The sequence below is a fragment of the Sitophilus oryzae genome, unplaced genomic scaffold, assembly GCF_002938485.1.
Source record: "Sitophilus oryzae breed Bouriz unplaced genomic scaffold, Soryzae_2.0 scaffold_1009_pilon_pilon, whole genome shotgun sequence".
Classification (NCBI taxonomy): Eukaryota; Metazoa; Arthropoda; class Insecta; order Coleoptera; family Curculionidae; genus Sitophilus; species Sitophilus oryzae.
In genome coordinates this window covers 861,078-883,379 of record NW_022145626.1, presented here as the reverse complement: position 1 = coordinate 883,379, position 22,302 = coordinate 861,078, and the positions used below count along the sequence as shown (strand labels likewise).

Here is a 22,302-nt window from a genome sequence, read left to right as displayed (position 1 = left end):
AAAAATATTATTTTACCAACTATGTACTATTTATGATTAAACATTTTTTTATTTCGTTCATAAATATATTATTGCTAAGATGTTTAAAAAAATGTCTTTAATAAAAAAGTTTAGTATCTAACACGAAAATGGTGATCGACCGTAAATATCAAAATGCACAAACTAATAAAAACACAAACTATAAACACAAATCACCGAACTTTCCGGCAAATCAGGAATATCTGAATTAATAATTATTTAAAAACGATTTAAAAATAATTTGACGGATCACCAACATTTTGACAACTAGATCAAAACTAGACCATAGATGATAATAAATATAGAAGCTGTCATGTCATCTTCGTATATAAATTAGAAACCTGTACTTTCATGTCTTTTGCGCCATCTGGCGATGCGGAAGAAACTAATTTTGTAGTCCCATAAAATTCCTATTGAGTGTCTAGGGCCTGGTTCATATGCATCGGCGCGGCGCGGCGTCCGTTTGTCGTTCATCTTTCCGTTAAACCAATAATATTGAAATATGATCTGTCGTTTTTGAAATAAACCAATAAAACTGGTTAAAAACAACAAGAGATGACGCATGACGGATTTATATACTAAGGGTCGGCATTCCTGGTCTTGGGTGCCGATTTTCGTTTGTACGAAGGTCAACACTTAAGTAAGGATACATTAAGTAAGGCTTACGAAGGTCAACACGCTTAGTAAAATAAGATGTACTGAATAAAGACAGAAGGCAGGTATTTTCCCAAGTGTATGGAATCTAGCGTCAGATTAAGTGCTTATGTAATAAATACTTCGTATTTTTGCTCTCTCCGAATTACTCGATAGCCATAGCGATTCACTCCTATGCATGTAAATGCCGACACAAGGTTTCGCTTGCCAGAAGGGTATAAACCCATCTATAGTTAACTTAAAAAATGTTAGAAACTTTTTTTAGTTAAATAACTGTATTGGTGTGGACGTCATCTGCTTTTTTTCTGTCATCGCCTGTCGAAATCTTACCTGAGAAAAAAAAACAGAGTATATATTTTTTTTACTTCAAGAACGGCTCTGAATCGTTATCAAGTCTAAACTGGTTCAGTTGTCGTTACCCCCATATAATTTTACAGATAAAATGACAGCTTTCATCATTTCCTAATAAATTCTGTCGCCAATGTTTTCGATTGTATTTAATTCCAGTACTTCTAAAGAGTAAAGTTTGATATATTAATTATCCATACGATGTTGTCAACTTTCTGAAATAGAATTTCCCGCGAAGACGGTCAAAATTTTCCCTTTCTTCTAAAAATTCTCACGGGTTCTCAAATCAAATAAATACAGGGTGGTCCGAACTGTATTTCGAAAACTTCGGCAGAATATTCTGCAGATAAAAATAAGTAAAAAAGTTCTTATAAATGTATGTCCTAGAATGCTTAGTTTCGGAGATATAGAGTGTAGAAGTTTCATTTTTATTTCGATTTTTTCCAAATAATTTTTGAAGTAACGTCAATATTTGGATGAAATTTAGTGTCTGGGAGTTTTTTGATATGAGAAATTTGATTTTGATGTCAATATGACTCCTACTTGTAGAGGGCGCCACCTACATATTTTTAACTGGTTTGAAGAGTAATAACTTTTCGTCCGTACCTGTATAAAACTACTAAGTAAAAAATTATACATTGACGACGTTTTTAACGTAAAAAAGGTCTCTTAATAAAAATCGCTACGAGTAATAGTTCTCGAGATATTTGAAATCAAAATTATCAATACCTGTCATTATTTACCTAAATTATATAACATGTTGACTAAATAGTTAATAGACTTAAATCATAAATTTTAAATGATTTTGTGTCAAATCATCATCAATTATCATTTTTTCGAAGAAAATTTTATAATTAATTTAAAAAAATAAAAATTTCCCATATTTATCATTTCAGTCAAATAACTATCTACTCAGCACGTTTATTTTTTGTAATAATAACATGTATTGACTACTTCCATTCTAAATATCTCTCTGAAGGGTTGCTCATAACGATTTTTTCCAAGAGACATGTTTTGCGTAAAAAAGTACGGAAATATATATTTTTTCACTCAGTAGTTCTATACAGGTACGGACAAAAAGTTATTACTGTTTAAAACAGTTAAAACACATGTAGGTGGCGCCCCCTATAAATAGGAGTCATAATGACATCAAAATCAAATTTCTCATGTCAAAAGACTACCCAACTCCAATTTTCATCCAAATATTGACGTTCTTCAGAAATTATTTGGAAAAAATCGAAATAAAAATACTTCTATACCCTCTATACATATATACGAACCATACATGTATACGAACTTTTTAACTTATTTTCATCTAGAGAATATGCTGCCGAAGTTTCCGGAATAACAGTTCGGACCACCCTGTACAGTGTCGTCAACACAATACAGAAATTGTTTTTTTAACTGAAAAGTTAAAAAAAAATCAAACAAATTTCGAAATATACTTTTCAATTTTTTTTAGGGTAAAAAAATCCCATAGACGTGTTTCTTGACCAATCGCATATTTAAATAACACTCGTATCTCTGATATAGCATAACAATACTTCTTCTTCTTCTTCTTCTTCTTTCTCAGCCTGGTTCCATCCAGTGTTGGATATAGGCCTCTTCTAGGTTTTTCCATGCTTCGAACCATAACAATACAGTTCATACCAAATGAACTTTTAGTCACGTGATTGAGCTTGACCGGAACAGACCGGCCCACTCGAAAGCCCATTTTTACATATTTTCTTTTAATTAAAATATTTTAGGAACAAAAATAAATTAATTAATAATATACCGGGTGTGTCTCAAAAGTGGCTCACCCCTATAACTTTTTTATGTTTTTAGATAAAACAACGAGATTTGGTATGTTAGTCTTTCTTTCTTCTTTCTCAGCCTGGTTCAATCCAGTGTTGGATTGGCCAGCCTCTTCTAGGTTTTTCCATGCTTCGCGATCTCTAACCAATCTTATCCATTGTCTTCCCGCCACTGCTCTGACATCATCGACCCATCTCTTTTTTGGTCGGCCCACACTTCTTGTTGTTCCCCTAGGTCTCCATAGGATTACTTTTTGGGGCCATCGGTCTGGATCCTCTCTTGCCACATGTCCTATCCATTGCCACTTCAGACTTGCCACTCTTTTAACGACATCTATTAATTTTATTTTTTGACGTATGTGGGTATTCCGTATTTTTTCCCTAATGGTGACTCCCAACATGATTCTTTCCATGGCTCTTTGTGCTACTCGTAGTTGTTCTGCTGTTTTTCGAGTAATTGCCATAGTCTCTAAGCCATACGTAAGTACAGGTAGAATGCAGCTGCCGTAAGCCTTTTTCTTTAGGTTCATGGGCACCTTTTTATCCTTGAAAATATCGCTCATATTTCCAAATGCTACCCAGTTATGTTAGTATATGACATAAATTAAGATTGATTGACATATACAATTATTTTCTGTCACTTCCGGTTTTACCGGAAATAACTACAACTTTTGATTTTTAAATAGCACCCTGGGTATTTTTTTGCTTTATTCGATAGAAAATGACACTCTGAATAGAATGACATATCATATGTCAACTTTTGACATTTTCGCATATGGTTTATTTGAAATTGTAAAATGTTCATAACGACAATTTGACTCGAAATTTTAAGTCGAGTCGAAATTTTAAGTCGTATGTGTGTGGTATCAAATTATTCGTAAAAAAATGCTTTTTCAAATATGCTAATGAGCCACCTCGTTCAATTTTGATTGACTGTGAAGCTCATAATTTCCCGTCATAATCTCGCAGAATAATTGTTTAACTTTGAATAACTGTATGGGTGCATCGTAAATCTCAAAATTTTAAAATTTTTAAAACATCGACTTGGAATACCTACGAAAAGTTGCCTTTGGTAATGTTGATAAAAAAGTGTTACTACAACTTTTTAATAAAATCACATCTTCTGCCCTCTACCAGCCCTTAAAAAATTAAATTTTTTTTTGAAAAATCGATTTGGAATACCTACCAATAATTACGTTTAGTAATGTTGATAAAAAGTTTATGCAAAATTTTTTGATTAAATCACGTCTTCTGTCCTCTACCGGCTGTTAAAAATTGAAAAAAAATCAAACCGAGAATACTTGCCTGTTTGATATTAGCGCATGCAAGTGCGATTTTTTGACCAATGTTCTTGCGAAAAGGAAAAAAAGGTACCTAAAAATGAACAGGTTTTTTGATATATATCAGAGGGCTTAGAAAAATGGTTATTAGGAAAATTGACATAATGGAAACCTCAAAGTTGATAAACAAGGCCAACAGAACGGAAAAATATATGCAACGGAAATAACTACAACAATCCATCCAACATGAAAGCAACATCAATTTATCAAGAAAGTGAAAGTCATCCACACATATAGAAATTGATCATGAATTGCCTTCCACTTCCTATGACAGTATCAAGAGAAAGATCCAGTGTACAAAAAATGTTGTCAAACTTCCTACCCTGGCTAAAGTTTGTGACCGCTATGGACTATGAGATACATCTGCATCAGCAGTGGTAATGTCAGTGCTACACGACCTTGGAATTATTCTCACCAAAGATGATAAAAAAACGTTATAGATCGTTGTAAGCTGAGAAGATCAAGAGAGCAAACAAGAAACAGTTTTAAACAAAACTCCTCGGAAACTTTGGAAAATTTTTTTGGAAAGGCTATTTATTTTGACGGAAGGAAAGATAAAACCTATGTTATTAAAAATATTGAAGGCAAGTCCCACAGAAGAACTCTACTTGAAGATCATATTTCTTTATTTCAGGAGCAGGGTTCTATATTTTTGGGTTTCAGTCAAAGTATTGTGAACTTCTTAGAAAATAATGAATATGACCTAGAATAACTAGTAGCAGTAGGATGTGTCGGAACCGTGGTGAATATAGGAAAAAAATGGTGCAATTTTTCAATTAGAATTAAAATTAGGACGCCCTTTACAAAGATTGGTATGCCAGCTTCACGCTAATGAGTTACCTCTTAGGCATCTTTTTCAAAAGCTTGACGGTCAAACCCTAGGTCCAAGAGCTTTTGCAGGAACTATAGGAAATCAAATACAACAGTGCGAAAATATGCCAGTTGTGAACTATACCATTATTGACTGTGACATTTCCTTGTCACACTCAATCAGTAGAGAGATGCATAAAACTTGTAACCGAATCATCTTTATCAGTTGTAGGCATACAAAAGAGAGACAGTTTTATAAAGACAAAAATAGATTCGCACAAACTTGCCACAATTTGAGTCAAAAAAAGACTACAATCAATAAGTAAGCAAAAATAAATGGGTGAGGGAGGGTGGGATGGAACTCGCCCAGCAATTACCTCCCCGTGGTGAGTTCTGGGTTGTTTAACAATATTGAATACATATAATATTGTTAAGCAAGCAAAAAACTGCTCTAAATACTCTGCTCGACACATTTTTAACTCTTTGTTAAAGTGTGTAAATATTTGGGTATTTATAAAAAAATTGTTTGACCTTGGTACATAGGGTACACTGAGTAGGGGGGTTAAAATGTCATATTTCAATAAGATATATTATTTCTAATTACAAAAGTTACTTATTACCTGAAATTTTGGCTAAAAATCAAAATTTTATATTTTTGTATTTTTTACTTTTTTTAAAGCCCTGTAGAGGGCAGAAGATGAAACAAAATTGAAAAACTTTAAATAGATATTAGTTTTCTAATACCAATTGGCAACTTTTGCGCAGTATTCCAAACCGATTTTCAAAATAATCTTCAAAAAGGGGTTCGAATTATAATCGACGATAATTTTGGCGAGGTCAATCTCTATACGTCGTTTACTAAAAATTGGCATAAAACTTGTCAAAATTTAAGAATAATTATAGAAAATTTTAAAAAAGAATAGAACGTTTCCAGACACACAAATCTATTTCCAAAAAAATATTCTTTCTGGAATTTTAAACTAGGTACACCATTTAAAATAATTTTTACTCAATATACAGGGTGGTCCGGAAACTTCGGCAGCAAGTCACGTCAATATTTGGATGAAAATTGGTGTCTAGGAGGTTTTTTACATTGGAAATTTGATTTTGATGTCAATATGGCTCCTGCTAGTAGAGGGCGCCACCTACATGTGTTTTAATTGTTTTGAAGCCTAATAAATTTTTGTCCGTACCTGTATAAAATTACCGAGGGAAAAACTTTACATCTCTGTGACTTTTTACGTAAAAAAATATATCTTTGTAAAAATCGCTACGTGCAACCGTTCTCAAGATATTTAGAATGGAAATAGTCAATATATGTCATTATTGAGGAAATATAAACATGCCATTGAGTGGTTTTTTAGCACTGAAATAATAAATTTGGGAATTTTTTTTTAATTAATCATAAATTTTTCTGCAAAAAAATGATGATAAATATGATAAAACAGTTTCTTGTCACAAAAACATTTCAAATTTATGATTTCAGTCTAATAACTATTTAGTCAATATGTTTAATTTATGTCAATAATGACAGGTATTGATAATTTCGATTCCAAATATCTTGAAAACCATTACTGGTAGCGATTTTTATCAAGAGACCATTTTTTACGTAAAAAGCGTCGTAAATGTATTTTTTTTACTCAGTAGTTTTATACAGGTATGGACGAAAAGTTATTACTCTTCAAACCAATTAAAAAATATGTATGTGGTGCCCTATACTAATAGGGGTCATACTAACATCAAATTCAAATTTATCATGTCAAAAAATTCCCAGACACCAATTTTCATTCAAATATTAACGTTACTTCCGAAATTATCTGGGAAAAATTGAAATAAAAATGAAACTTCTACACCCTGTATCTCCGAAATTAAGCATTTTATGACATACATTTATACAAACTTTTTTACTTATTTTTATCTGCAGAATATGCTGTCGAAGATTCCGGAATACAGTTCGGACCACCCTGTAAAAATAATTTACAACCTTCCTATGCCAACTGGCTGTAACCGCCAGTAAAAAATAAAAAAGAGTACAAACCAAGTACTTAAATAACATCTAGGGCTTGACTTCGCCAAAATTATTATCGATTGTCATTCCCTAACCGTGTTTGACGCCGTTTTTTTTTTCGATCGTATGTTATAAGCATATTAATAGGAAACCACAACTAATTGCGAATTGTTCAAGGGTAGAAAATCAAGCGTCCTAGTAACTTAATTACTAAAATTGACCAACATAAGTGGAAAACAAACTTTCGAACTAATTTTACCGGACCTCACGCTACGCCAGAGGCGGCCATTCGATTACACTAAATCATATCAGTGTCCGCATGACATAACTTCCTTCCAATTAGAAATTATGACTCTTCGTGCCGGCAGAAGTTATTCGTGGCAGAAACACAATATTATTTGCCATTCTGACCAGAACAATTAAATTTGTTGCGGCTGTGGCCTTTAAATTGTCCAAAACGGCGCTATTTTGAACAGGCAGTTTGTAACACATATTCATCAGTTATTTGATAATATTATGTGGATTATTTCTATTTGCCTCTTTTAAGAGTTCATTTGACTAGTCCGAAAAAGTAGCAAAATAAGCGTTCGGCATTTACCATTTTATGTAAAACTGGCTAGGTATTTTTACCATAAATGAAGAAGGAAATTAAAGATAAAGGATTATACTATATCCGTCTTTCCCTAGGAGATGCAAGACCTTGTCGTTGGTGGGGAAGCTCCTTCTCAGGTGCTGGAGGAATCTCCTCTAGCATTTTAGCTCGGTCTAAGAAATATATCATTGTCTTGTCCCTGGCTGTAGTGTCGTGGCCAGGGAATAAGGCTACCCCTGTCCGTCATACCAGGCACCCTTTACTGACTGTGGCCATGTCTAGCGAGTAGAGGGTGTGGTAGAGGGTGCGAGTAGAGGGTGTGGTCTTGGCTTAACCGCCTGGACCAAGAGGAGACAACCTCACCAAAAACCTAAATCGAAAGATGGCGGGACCAGGTCAAAGGGATGCGTGGCTAGATAGAGGACTAGCCATTACTGGCCTCAACCTTGGAGCATCAGAGGGCACCCCATTGTATTTATCCCTTACTTCTGCATGCGGTGCTCTGTAGAAGTGGATCGACTATCCCTAGCGGCTCGTGGGAACACTATGAGATCTAGTATTAAAAACACCACCGATGAAGCTGTGGGTAAGCCCGCTAGCGACACTGGGAACATTACAAATGAAAGTTCCAAGGGAACAAATCCAAAGGAAACTACAGGAGGGGCGGCTGACACTTGCTTAGGATCATCCTCCACAAGTGGCACACAAGCTACCACCTTCTCCAGCAAGGGTCGGGAGCCTACCTCCAGACCCAATAAGCGACATAAGCTACCCTTTGGTCTACCCGTCCTGGATCAACCAGGCGGGCTAGACGATCCTCTGAGAGTAGGTCTTAGCAGAGCAGAAGCACGGAGATACCTCCGACTGCTCCACGAAGGACTTGCTCCAGAGGATGCAAAAGCAAAAACACTCCTCCGAAAAGGGGAGAGTAAAGACACCAAGAAACAACCTGACTCATCTCCATCAAAGGGCAAGAGAGGGAGCGAGAACCTCTTCCCTATTCTCCGACAGGGAGAGAGAAAAAAACAGGATGGAAAGCCGTCCAACACCGGGAGGCAAGCAGGGACGTATCACCAGCTTTGCCGCTGCTGCTGGACAAGTGAAAACGGCGGTGCTGCCAAAGGATTTCTTCCCAGAAGTACCTCTCACCACCGACAAGCAAACGTCTCTAGAAGAGGCTATACTGGACGAAGTAGTGGCGATCGGATCACAACACAACGATCTACAAAATGTGGGTCAGCTGAGTTTTGCAGGGATACACTTTCAAGTGGGCATGATCCTCATAGATTGTGAATCTCAAGAATTTGCGAATTGGTTGGTGGAAATCGCACTTAAGCTTAAAAATTGTCAAGGGCCAGAACTGGTTACAGTGAAGGGAGAAAACATCTCTAAAGGGGCGGCCATAACGGTCTTTCTGCCGAGGAGCAAGGGGAAAGACACCACCTACCTGCTGAGCCTTATCCAAAGTCAGAACTTCAATGTAAGGGCATCGAGTTGGCAAGTCATCACTCGAGGGAGGAGAGTCATGGTCAGGTCCTCAAAATAGGAATTGACCTCAAATCCAAGGAGGCTATAGAGAAAGAGGGACATATCCTATATTATAGATACGGAACTACACCGGTATCAGGTCTAAGGAGAGACCAAGTTAAAGAGGTGGAGAAAATGGAGACAGATCTTCTAGCCTCCACCTCACGGGTTCCTCAGCAGGAGGCAAGCTCCTCGCCTGTGAAGAGCGGCACGGAGAAAAATTCTAATCGTGGAAGGGTGTGTACCCTCGGAGGAAGAACTGTTGTCAGAGGAAGATGGGAAATACCCTGTCCCCTCTACAACAGGGGTATGATGGGTTATAGATTGTGTGATGACTCAAGGAAGGGGGCAGAATAGATCTTTAAGGTCGCAGTGATTACCCCCCTCTTACTCATTCTACATTCTACATTCTACTATATCCGTATTGTAGCACATTTTTAGACAACTTCTTTATTTTTAAGATTTTGATGGTCAAACATGGTCGAAATATTCCTTATGTTAACGAAATTTAAAATTCCGTTACAATACGGAAATAGACTGAAATTTTGTCTGACAAAAGATTTGCTAAGCCTTAGAACAGATTTCTGAAATATAATGTAGGGTAAAGGAGACAGTTGTTGGCCCCCCCTACAGAGATTGGCCTCCTGAAATATGATTTAAAAAAATAAGAATTCCAGACAGTTTAACATCCCAATTACACTGTTTTATATTAGAGTCAGGTGTCTTCTTTTGATTTACGTATGTGGCAACACTGTAAATTTTCAGTTACTATTTGTTCAGTGTCAAATTTGTAGTGCGTGCCAATCGTCCTAGAATTTGCGTCGTTTTGTATTGTATTAGCTAAGAAACCTCATAGTTACAGACTGACATATTCTCCATTTTTGAAGGTATGTACCTATTTTTTTTTTTGGAACTGATTGTTTGTACCCTTATTAATGATTTATTTTTATCCCTTAACCTAAAAAAATATGAAATAAATGAAAATATTAGAGGGCCGATAATTGTATAAAAAAAAAATCAAATTTTCAGTTATTAGCCCCCTGGGCCAATTACTGTGTTTTTACTAATTGGCGAGTTTTTTTATAAAATTGTGCATATTTCATATCCCTTTTAATACTTTGCGTTTTATAAATAAAAGTTCTTTATAAATTTAGCCGTTACAGTTGTTGGCCACGGCCAGTCACTATCAAGTAATGACGGCCAATAACTGTATACTTCAATTTTTTTAAGGGTATCAATAGGTAATAGTTTTTTTTTTAATTTTAGAGAATAATTATCACTATCCTATAATGCCAAAGACGATAGATAAAACCAAGTATATTAAGAAATGGACAGAAGAAGATCTTGCAAAGGCCATCGAGGAGGTTCAGAGTGGAACTCCCCTTCGGACAGTTTGCCGTAAATACCCTAAAATACCAAGATCGACCCTTCAATTCAGAACTTCCAACAAGTTTGTCAAGTCTTCCTTCGGTCCATCCCCAATTCTCAGCCTTGCAGAAGAAAACGATTTGACTGAATGGATTATTGATTGCCAGAAAAAGGGATTTCCTCGAAGGAAAGAGGATATTCAAGCTTCGGTTAAACAATTTCTTGATGAAAATCCTCGTGAAAATCCTTTTACTGATAATTACCCTGGCTATGGCTGGTATAAGGCATTTTTAAAAAGGCGCCCTGAATTATCAGAGAGAAAACCTGAGGCTATCACTGCCGCGTCTTCAAAGATAAGTGAATCTGATATTAGAAAGTGGTTCGACCACATAGAATCTTATTTAAAAGAAAAAAACACCTATAATATTCTTCAGCATTCTGACCGAGTTTTTAATGGAGATGAGACCAATTTTCAGTTGTGTCCCCAAAATAAAAAGGTTTTAGCACCAAAAGGTGCTAAAAATGTGTATGAGGTAGACGGAGCCCAAGCTAAAACGTCTCTAACAGTGCTATTTTGTTTTAGTGCTTCTGGTGAAACAACACCACCACTAATAATTTACCCTTACAAAAGACTTCCCAGAGACATAGCCGAGTCAGTCCCTAAGGGGTTTCATGCTTCGTGTAGTGACACGGGATGGATGAAGACCGAAATTTTTTATGAATACATCGGAAACGTGTTTTATCCTTTCCTAAAAAAACTTGGTGTCACCTTCCCTGTTATATTATTTGTAGATGGACATAAAACACACCTGGATCGGAAGCTCAGTACTCTTTGCTCCAAGCTTCAAATACTTTTAATTGCATTATACCCGAACGCAACTCGAATTCTCCAACCTGCAGACGTATCGACGTTTAAGCCATTGAAAGACGGTTGGCGCAAAGGTGTACTTGAGTGGAGACGAGATCACCCCACAGAAGAATTGACGAAAAAAACCTTTGCTCCTTTATTAAAATCTATTATATCTTCAACTTTGCGTCCAGAAATAATTATTAGCGGGTTTAAAACATGCGGTCTTTTCCCATGGAATCCTTCTGCCATTCACTTCGACAAATGTTTAGGAAAAGCCAATAATGGAAGTGTAATGACCGGTAAGACTAAATTGTACAAAGATTTAGATTTTGACAGTTTTAAAAACATTGTTGGAGAAGACAGAGTGGCAAAATTTAATGATTATAATAAGTCCCAGGAAAATGACGATTTAAATACAATTTATAATCTTTGGCTAGCTTTTCATAAAGAAACCGATGAAAATATAAACGATATCAACACGCAGGTAGGAAGTATTCACGACGATGGGAAATTTGAAGAAAATATAAACATAATTGATGAGCCAGAAGAAAGAGGAACAAAAAACATAGAAATATTTGAAAATATGGAAGAAAACGGAATAAGTAATATATTTATAGATAGTACCAACAGTATTATAAATAACCAAACTGATATAGAAGAAAAACAAAATATAATTGTGTCTATTGAAGATGACATTGATATATCTACCCTGCCTATAGTAATAGAAGAGAATGGGATTATAAAAGATATACCAAAAACATCTTCACCAGTTGAAGAAGAAACTTCACCAAATATTTGTGAAACAAAAAATCAGTCAGAGAACAGTCTAGGAGAATACTTATTTTATTTTGACACTCCTGAACGAAAAGGGCTAAAAAATACGGAAAAAATGCCATATATTATTACTTCTACACCATGGAAAGAAATGAAAGATAAGAAAGAAACAGAGAAACAAATGAAAGCGGAAGAACAAAACAAAAGAAAATTAGAAAGAGAAGCTAAAAAAATAAAAAGACAACAAGAAATAGCTGAGAGGAACGAAAGAAGAAAGAAAAAAACGGATCCTAAAAAAACAGGAAAATTAGCCAGTAAAACTGTTAAGGGGAAAATAGAACAGGAGAATAAAGAAAACAAAAAAGTCAATGTGATTTCTAACATTGTTTTAAAACCGGATATTTGTGAAAATATATATACAAATATTATAACACATGAAAACGATAATAGTAATGACTCAATACAACAAAATAATATATTTTTAGAACGATTAGCTAAAGTGTCAAGGCAAATCTATAAAACAGAAGAAAATATGATTTTTTCTCTTAAAAATAACGTTCTACATTCGGGAATTTGTTTTGTTTGTACGTATAATATTACCAAAGAGCAGGCTGGTCATAAATGCAATGAATGTGTTCGCACTTATCATCTGAAATGTATTATTAAGCACAATTTGCACAAATCAAATTCAGATATTTTCACTTGTTTGACTTGTCTTAAAAATAGGACCTACTAAATACTAAAAGTTATTTGATATTTTTTTATAAAGATATGTTTGATTTTCGTTGTTTTTTTAGTTTTTGTTTTATTTATAGAACAATAGTTTTACTACGCCTAGGTACTTACCTAGTGTTTGTTTTGATAGTTTTAATAATTTACTGGCGTTGTTTTTCATTATTATTTGTTTCTTTAGTTCTGTATTTCGAGCCTCTAAATAAATAAAGCCTTTGTTGGTAACATTTTTAATTTATTTATTGCCTATTAATTAAGGTGCATGGTAAGTATTGTGTAAGACAGTGCTTTGCAAGTATCTAACTTAGGTGGCCAATAACTATAATATTAGTGGGCTAATAACTGTGCAAAAAGGGACAATAACTGTAATTTAAGTAGTAATTATCTTTAAAAATTATTCTTTAAATTTAGTTACACCATATATCATTTTTTTTTTGTTATTCCATAAAATAGAAATATCAAATTTTTTAGTATTTTTATAGTTTTACGATTTGATGCAGGCATTCCTTATTTTTTGAATTAGTAACAAATTAATTCTCTTAAGAGGGCCAATCACTATCTACCTTACCCTAACTATTTTATTTTGTAGATTTTCTTGCAGTGGCAAAATACCCATATGGGATTTTTTGGAGAGATGAATCCGCCACATAGGTATAGAGATTTTTTACTAATAAAGTTTGTATACCATCTTGTATATGGTACTAAAAACTGGGGTAGCTATAAAATAACGACATTGTAACGTAAGTAAATAATACATTTTAGGTTTGCGAAAACCGTAATCATTTATTTTCAGCAATAACGGAGATATTCATCGAGGACAGTGAAAATAAAACACACTCTACAAATTTATTAAAACAAATTTTATTAAAATTTACTTTAACTATAAGTAAAAAGTACAATTATCACCACATGGCGCACCGAAATAACAACATTGGCTAATATCTCTCTAGCCGAAGGCAATCGAGGGTAGATTTCTGCGGCCCCCAAAATATCACGTATCCTGTCAATCGTTCCTGTAAGCCGGGATTATCCTGTGGCAATCACAGGACCATTGTGTTCGGTGTGAACTAAAAGCTGTCTTAGCCGTTACAAATTGTGTTTGATACTCTGTTCGTTTGTCTTTTATGTGGTTTGGGGCTAGTTTCGAACAGAGTAATTTATATTACGCTTGAGCGGTGTTTAGGATATTTTATGCATTTTTCTTCAGTTTTGTGATTATGATTGAATGATATGTAGCTAACAAATTTATTAGTATGTTAAAATTTATACTTGATGTTTCAAAAAACATGTGCCATCTCCCGTGGGGAGATTCCTCACGTAAAAATAAGATTTATTTTTCATATCAACATAAGTACAATTCTGCTTATTTTCGTAGCTAGAGGGTGTTAAAGTCTTAATATTCTTTCGATTTATTATAATTTTCTTCCATGTGCTTTTAGTGATTCGAATGAAATTTTGAGGGTAAAAGTTACTGTAAGTGCTCTACATATTTTAATGTTCAAAAAGTGGAGATAAATTAATTAGGGACGTGCATATGGGTTATCACTGGAATATTTTTCAAAAACAACTTGGTCGCCCCTGACTTTTTTTGATATCAAAATTATGTAGGCCGTTTAATATGAATTAAAAGTTATCTCTTGATATCTTGTCGAATTCGGCCTCCTTGATGAGATAAGATACAATTTCATCAATCAAAATTGTAGCGTTTTTTATAAACATTACCACTGCGAACGGCAGCTTTTCGTTGGTAGAGCAGTCGTGGATAAGGTATTTCACTGGAAAGAACTAATTAACAATAATAACTCGAAATTATAAAGATTGGGCGCCAGGCATGAACAGAGAAAGAAAATACAGTTGTTTATTACTTAAAACTAGTGACTATATTCATTCATGATGTATCCTGATGGTAAATAGCATTGTACAATTTTAATAATTATTATAGTGGTTATATGTCGAGTAAAAAGCTATGTATGTAAATAATATTAAATATGTTCTATGAAAAGACTATGAAAAAATATAATGCGTGTAACGTTATAGAAAATATAAGAAAGGTAGCATTACTTTATTTAAATTGTTAAATTTTATGCGGTGTTAAATCTGATATGTTGCAACCTGTAGATTCTAGAATCTATGTCTGGTTATTCATCTGTTGATATAGCGTAATAATAATATCTATAGAAAGTAATGCTATTACAAAGCGTAATGTAATGAAACCTAAAATCTAAATCATATTGTAACAACTAAATCGACATAAATGTTCTTAATAATCTAACCACTAAATATAGTCTGTACGATATTATTTAAAATGTACGTTAAGTTAAGACTGAAAATCGACTGAAAACCAGAACCTAAATCTAAACTTAGCTGTTCTTGAGGCAATCCTGTTTCAAAGAGTAGCAGCGTGAGGTGGGCTCATATCTCTGTACTCTGTGTCGGCGATCCTGTTGGCCAAAACAACAAAAGGGGCCAGAATGAGGACACCATGAATCAATACAGCCGTAGCTACTGACTAGGCTTAGAAATGGGAGCGAAGCAGCATGGGGCTTACGTTGTATCCATACTGTGGCAATATAGGGACACTACCCGTACCTTGGAACACTACTAGGACCTTGGATAATGTTCGTAACCTAGACCATAACCTTGGACACAGTCCGTCCATAAGATAACGGTACAGGGGAACACTACCCGTACCTTGGACACAGTCCGTCCATAAGACAATGTACGTCCATAAGATAATGTACGTCCATAAGATAATGTACGTCCATAAGATAATGTACGTCCATAAGACCCTCGAATTACTTCCGCGGGCTCAATAATAAACAAAGAAACTGTCCTTTCTTCCATGTAATATTCTGGAGGACTAAAGCAAAAGAACACCAATGTGCCAGCAAAATACAAATACGAGTTAAGGTGGGTCAATCCAAAACCCTACCCTGTTGCTTCGAAATGGCAGCTGATTCAGATTTTGCAGCAAGATTTAAATTATTCCCATTTCTAAAAGCCGGGTGAACAAAAGTGAGGTTAAGCGCGGAGAGCCGCCTTGACATATAACAAGGATCTTGACAGCGCGCGCCTCCACAGAACAGTGAAACGATAGCAGGGTTGGCGAGTAGGGAACGTAAAAATTACGCCAAGCGTGGTGAATCCGGTGATGATAGGCCAGACATCATATATTATATATAAAAAAGACATGTAACGAACTAAAAACGTTACAAAATAATTAATCAAATTAAAATAAAAATAAAATTAATAAATTATATTTTACCTAATTTATTATTAAATATTATTATTATTAGTTATTATTACGATTAGTCCAACCTACATCAATTTCAAATAAAAAAATAATGGTATTTAAGATAATTACAAAACTAATTTTAAAAAGTTGTAACATCCTGTAACTCTAAAATTATGCATTTCCATACCCATGTTTATAGGAACTTTTTGTCATATTCATTGATGAGGAATCAATGAGTATTTATTTAAACCTTTGCAAGTTAATTGTAAGCTAATAATGTTTGCAAGTTAATAAGAATCAAATCAAATTAATAAAATAACGTTTATCTCAACAAGGAAGCCGAAATCGGCAAAATATCAAGAGACATCTTTTAATCGGCATTAAACTGGTGAATATGTCGACACTATTTTAGAGATTATTAAAAACTAAACGTTCTCTAACCCAGTGTGAGTACATATTATCAAAGCAAAACCTTTGAAGGCGGGTGTAAAAGGACAATAACTCACAATCTTTAAGTTGTTTAATTTAAAGTTTAATGAAAAGCAAGGGGGGCGACATGTTTCGGGAATTTAAAATATCCCATCTTCAGGCCCAAAGCTAAAAACAATTACAGAGGTCAAATTTATAAAATACTATCACAAACAAGTTAAAAAGTCAATTTTTTTACAAAGTCAAAACATTATATCTATCACAAGAATTGTTCAATCGCAGATAACAATATGGTATGTTAAATTTGAAAAATTAAAAACAACTAGACTAAAATCATAAGGTGAGGGGAGCCGTATAATCAACTATAATTAGATAAATTGAAAGAAAAAACAAGGTAATAATCAAATCATACCTCAATGCACAATTCAAAGAAAAATACTTAAGCAATAGTTAAATTTATTTTTAGTGATATATTTTTTTATATATTATTTTGCATACATGTGACTATTGTGTGAGTATGCTTTTATTTTAAAGAACACAAGTTTAATTAAATTAAAATAAAAAATAATTCTTCTACATACATAAATTAAAATAAATATTAAATTTCTTAAAATTAAACTAAAGTAAATATTAATTTTCTACAATATATAAATTTGAAATATAAATTAAAATTCAACATATACTAATAAAAAAAATAAAAAAATAAACATAATTCTTAACTTGTTCTGAACTAACATAACTAAAAAATTTATCCTACAAAATTGAATATCAGCATATAAAGATGGAAGTAATTTACTCTCAACTTACATTACTAATACAAAAAAATATATAAAAAAATATATCACTAAAAATAAATTTAACTATTGCTTAAGTATTTTTCTTTGAATTGTGCATTGAGGTATGATTTGATTATTACCTTGTTTTTTTCTTTCAATTTATCTAATTATAGTTGATTATACGGCTCCCCTCACCTTATGATTTTAGTCTAGTTGTTTTTAATTTTTCAAATTTAACATACCATATTGTTATTTGTGGTGACAATTTTTGTGATAGATATAATGTTTTGACTTTGTAAAAAAAAAATGACTTTTTAACTTGTTTGTGATTGTATTTTATAAATTTGACCTCTGTAATTGTTTTCAGCTTTGGGCCTGATTCCCGAAACATGCCGCCCCCTTGCTTTTTTAAGCATTAAAATTTAAATTAAACAACTTAAAGATTGTGAGTTATTGTCCTTTTGCCCTTCTTCAAAGGTTTGCTTTGGTATATAAAATAATTATTTGTTTTTATTATGATATAATTCGGGTCATTTAGGTACATGGTAACAATGTGCCAACAAAAAGCAAGTAAAAAGCACCAAGCAATATTTAGGTGGCGATCGAGATATTATTGGAGTAGTTGGTGCTTTATAATATATGAACAAAGAAAATTTTATGACCGTGGATTTCTCGGATGATCATCCGATTATTGGAATTCTTATTTCCAATTAGATAATTAGATTATTGGAGAATCAATATTCGAGGATTGAAATAATTTGATTATTCCCAACACTTCATCCTCACAAATTAGATTCTAAGAAACTTTTAATGAACCATAGTTGCATGAAAAACTCTCTGTATTAAAAAAAAATAGTTATTATTATTTCATGAAAAAATATTTTTTTCCTTAAAATGAAGTTATATTAAACTAAATAATTGACCATCCCAACAACATTTCGTGACATATTTTGATTGGTCGCGTACACGCTTTCATAAATTTCCGGAATGTCATAACATGGGCCAACGGTAAATCGAGCTCTTTTGGGGCCCACTTTCGTGTCCGACTGTTTTACATAACAAAACATATTTTCGTTTAATGTGGACAACATTCCGTCGGCAATTGTGCGTCGACGTCGTTGTTGTGACACGCAGAATGAAGATGCATCGCCCCGAAAACGGTTTCAACATTAGTTTATCAGATTGGGCTGAAGGTTCATTAATTTTTTCGGTTTTGGGCCACGAAGGGCGTTACACGATAGATACGGGCACACACGCCACCACACGGCGGACTTTTTAGATAGTGAAACGTCGTTAGCAACCAGTGCGGTAGATTTTTTTTGTAATACGTTTGAATATTGATCGGCGAATAAGAATCAGGATGGGCTCTATTTTTAGGGTTCCGTACCCAAAGAGTAAAAACGGGAACCCTATTACTAAGACTTCGCTGTCCGTCCGTCCGTCTGTCACAAAGGTCTATCTTATGAACCGTTATAGCTAGACAGTTCAAATTTTCACAGATAATGTATCTATATTGCCGCTATAAGAACAAATACTAAAAACAGAATTAAATAAATGTTTATAAATAAAAAGTACTTTCACTAAACATTATCTTTTAAGTAAGAATTTTACATAGAATCTTTCAAGTCCTCGGTGGCCGTGTGGTTAAAGCGTTAGGACTTTATGGCCGATTTCCACTAGGCGCTCAAGTCACTGTCCGCTCACGGTCAAAATTTATTATTCAATGTAATTTATACGAAGCATCCACATTTGAAAATCCGCTCACGGTACGCTGACGCTCTTTGACCGCGTAATTTCTCGGAGACAATATTTTGAACAGATCGAGACCTGACTGTCGGATGACTGGACGGCAGTGTGAATATAGTGCAATCAGGTGCCGGGGCCAAATTCTGTTCTGATTCTGCGTTTGGGGTAAATACTTTCGTCCCTGTGAATGTTTTTTTCAAATTTTCAATACAAAATGGACGAACAAATGATAGAGGCGTGCGTGACAATGAAGAATTGTATAACCAGGGACATAGGTTGTATTTTGATACATCTCATAAGAATAAAATGTGATCAACACCACTTCAAACAAACACTGACGGTTCTGTAACTACGTCTACCCCACTTTCCTCAGCAGCGTCATCATATTATGAAAATTTCTCGTGTGAAGAACAAATATAATTTCACAGCTTTGTAGGTATTATTAAAAATAAAAGGGTTTTGTTCAAGAAAAAAAAACAAAACAAAACAGGACATATAATTTTAATCGAGTTTAATGACTTTAACCTTTAAGCTAATACTTTCGATAAAGTGTTTTGATAAACCAGGCTTTTCAGCTTATATATAAAAGTTGCGCGCGACTTATTACATGGGACTTCTAGGCTGGCTGGGCCCTTGGCCCGGGCCTTGCAGGCCTAGGCGGAAATCCGGCCCTGTGAAGACCGAGATTAGAATAAACAGTGGTTATGTAGTAGTAAATATACCTTCTCTATGTTTAACACTATGTAGCTGTAGAATGTTTGGGAGGAGAGTTAATCACTGCGACCTCACATATCTATTGTGTGTCCTCCTTTTTTGAGTTATAACGAGTTATAACTTATCATACAGTCCCAGAGCTTTGAGTTTTGTTAAAAACCTGGCGACAATCCCAAGATAGTTCTTGAAATCAAAGAGAGTTGAACACTATAGTTATACTAAAAAATACATTGATCAATATGTCGATTTCACAAGTAACAAAGTCAAAACTTGTAAATTTTCAAAAAGATAAAGCAAAGCCAATAAAATTGACGAATTTATTAATTTATTTAAATTTTATATTATACCGTTAGCCAAAAACACGGTTGAATGAAACTAAATATATTATACTACTTATCCTACCAAAAGTTATATAATTAATATAAAAATATCAAAAGATCTACTTTTAAATAGATATAATGGAAAATAAATTTCTTGCAGTTTGTAGGTATATAATAAAATTATATAAGAGTTTCTTGCCTTGAACTGCTAATATAGAAATAAATTCCACGCTGTGCTCGACATAATGTGAATCAACCTGCTCTCACTACCGGTTTCGGGGCCCTACCCCATCATCAGGTGAGCTTGGGTCGTTTCCATAATATGTCGAGCACAGCGCAGAGTATATAAATACGACTTGATGATGGGGTAGTAGATGCTCACCTGATGATGGGGTAGGGCCCCGAAACCGGTAGTGAGAGCAGGTTGATTCACATTATGTCGAGCACAGCGTGGAATTAATTTCTATATTAGCAGTTCAAGGCAAGAAATTCTTATATAATTTTATTATATACCTAAAAACTGCAAGAAATTTATTTTCCATTATATAATTTAGGCTAGCCGAAAAAAGCCTTTATTTACTATCGATAGTTGTGCCTCGGTGGTACGGAAGTACTACCATTGCACGCAGTCCGCTATCTCGCGATGCGGGACTTAATATCTTACCGCTACTTTATGACAAGTCGTATTTATATACTCTGCGCTGTGCTCGACATATTGTGGAAACGACTCAAGCTCACCTGATGATGGGGTAGGGCCCCGAAACCGGTAGTGAGAGCAGGTTGATCCACATTATGTCGAGCACAGCGTGGAATTGATTTCTATATTAGCAGTTCAAGGCAAGAAACTCTTATATAATTTTATTATACTTTGAAATAGATATATCTTTGAATAAAAAGACTTAGACTTAAAGAAAAAGAAAAAATACACTTTTAAATAAATCCTCGGAAACTGCTCGACTACGCCTCTGCTTCTAGCACGTCAAACTGGCAATCCTTTGGGGTACATAAAATTACATGTTTATAACTATATTCGCTCTTGATGGACGACAGAGTTTTAGTTTCTAGTTTATTTAATTAATTAGCTGACGCCATTAACAGGTTTTCGAAACGAGGCTCACGGAAGAAGGTAGAGGGCACTTTTCTGTTTTTCAATTTGCTTTGAAAGTTAGGCGACAGGCTAGGGACTCGCAGTCGTATCGACTTTCAGTGCTTTTAAAATTAGTTCATAAAGGGTGGTGTATTTTTTTTTAAATTATGGAAAAATAGTCAATTTAAAATGTAATTTCGAGAATTTTATTGTGTAAACAAATGATTCTTTTAAGATTTGGTATGGTTATTTACTTTATTTGGTAACAAGTTGAAAAAAATGCTTTTTCCAAACATGCTAACGAGCCAAGCTTGTTCAATTTGAAAAAATGAGATATTAAAAACAATACGATTTGGACATCTTTCAACCGACCAGGACAAGAAAAATGAAAAACATTAGACGATTGAATCTATTTTTCCAAGGCTCATTGATTAAGAATTAGTATGTTTATATAGTTTTTAGAACCAAGTGAGGGTTGCTAGATCAGATGTACTCTTCGATGGCAAAAATTATATCAGGTTCAGGTTCTCAGAGTTCCATCTGTGTCTGTGGGGCCTCTGTTATTTTTAATATATTCAGCTGATTTACCACTTTAACCTAGTTACATTTTATACTGATGATACTAATTATTTCAGACCTTTGATACTTTTGATTTGGATTCAACTTGGCAAAAGGTATAAATAAATATTTAGACTTTATTTGGTAACAAGTGTAAAGTACTAAATTACTAACAAGTACTAGCAAGTACTAAATTATGCAAAATTTTATTGACTATACATTAATCCGGATAAAACTAAAACTTCTACTTTTTACATCCAGTATTAATTTTTTTAAGATTTTACGAACATTATATTTTAATGTATATTTAAGCATAATAATAATTAGGTAAATAAATGTTTTCTCATGTAAATACTGTGTTGTTTTACTATTCTCAATAGAAATTAATTTAAGCTACTAGCTCTAGTTAGTCCTAAGTTTTGTCTTTTAATTTGAAGACAAAACTTAGGTTTAACTAGAACTTGTAGCTTAATAGTTGAAATCTGGTTATAAAAATGGAAAGAACACCGATTCAAATAAAGGCGGTTAATGATGTAACGCAGATTTCTTTAATGTGCAAAAAAATTTTTCTTTTCCTACCAGATGTCGCCAAAATACATACGCCTCCAAAATGACATGGG

General features: G+C 34.0%; 1 protein-coding gene across 1 annotated transcript in view; it reads left to right on the top strand.

Moving 5' to 3' along the window:
• LOC115874113 (cGMP-specific 3',5'-cyclic phosphodiesterase-like) overlaps positions 1 to 22,302 on the top strand; it is a 251,683-nt gene that overhangs the window by 228,870 nt on the left and 511 nt on the right. The window contains exon 11 of the mRNA XM_030889208.1: positions 10,360 to 12,108. Coding sequence (XP_030745068.1) covers positions 10,360 to 12,108 — 1,749 coding nt within the window. The remainder of the gene's footprint in view (positions 1 to 10,359; positions 12,109 to 22,302) is intronic.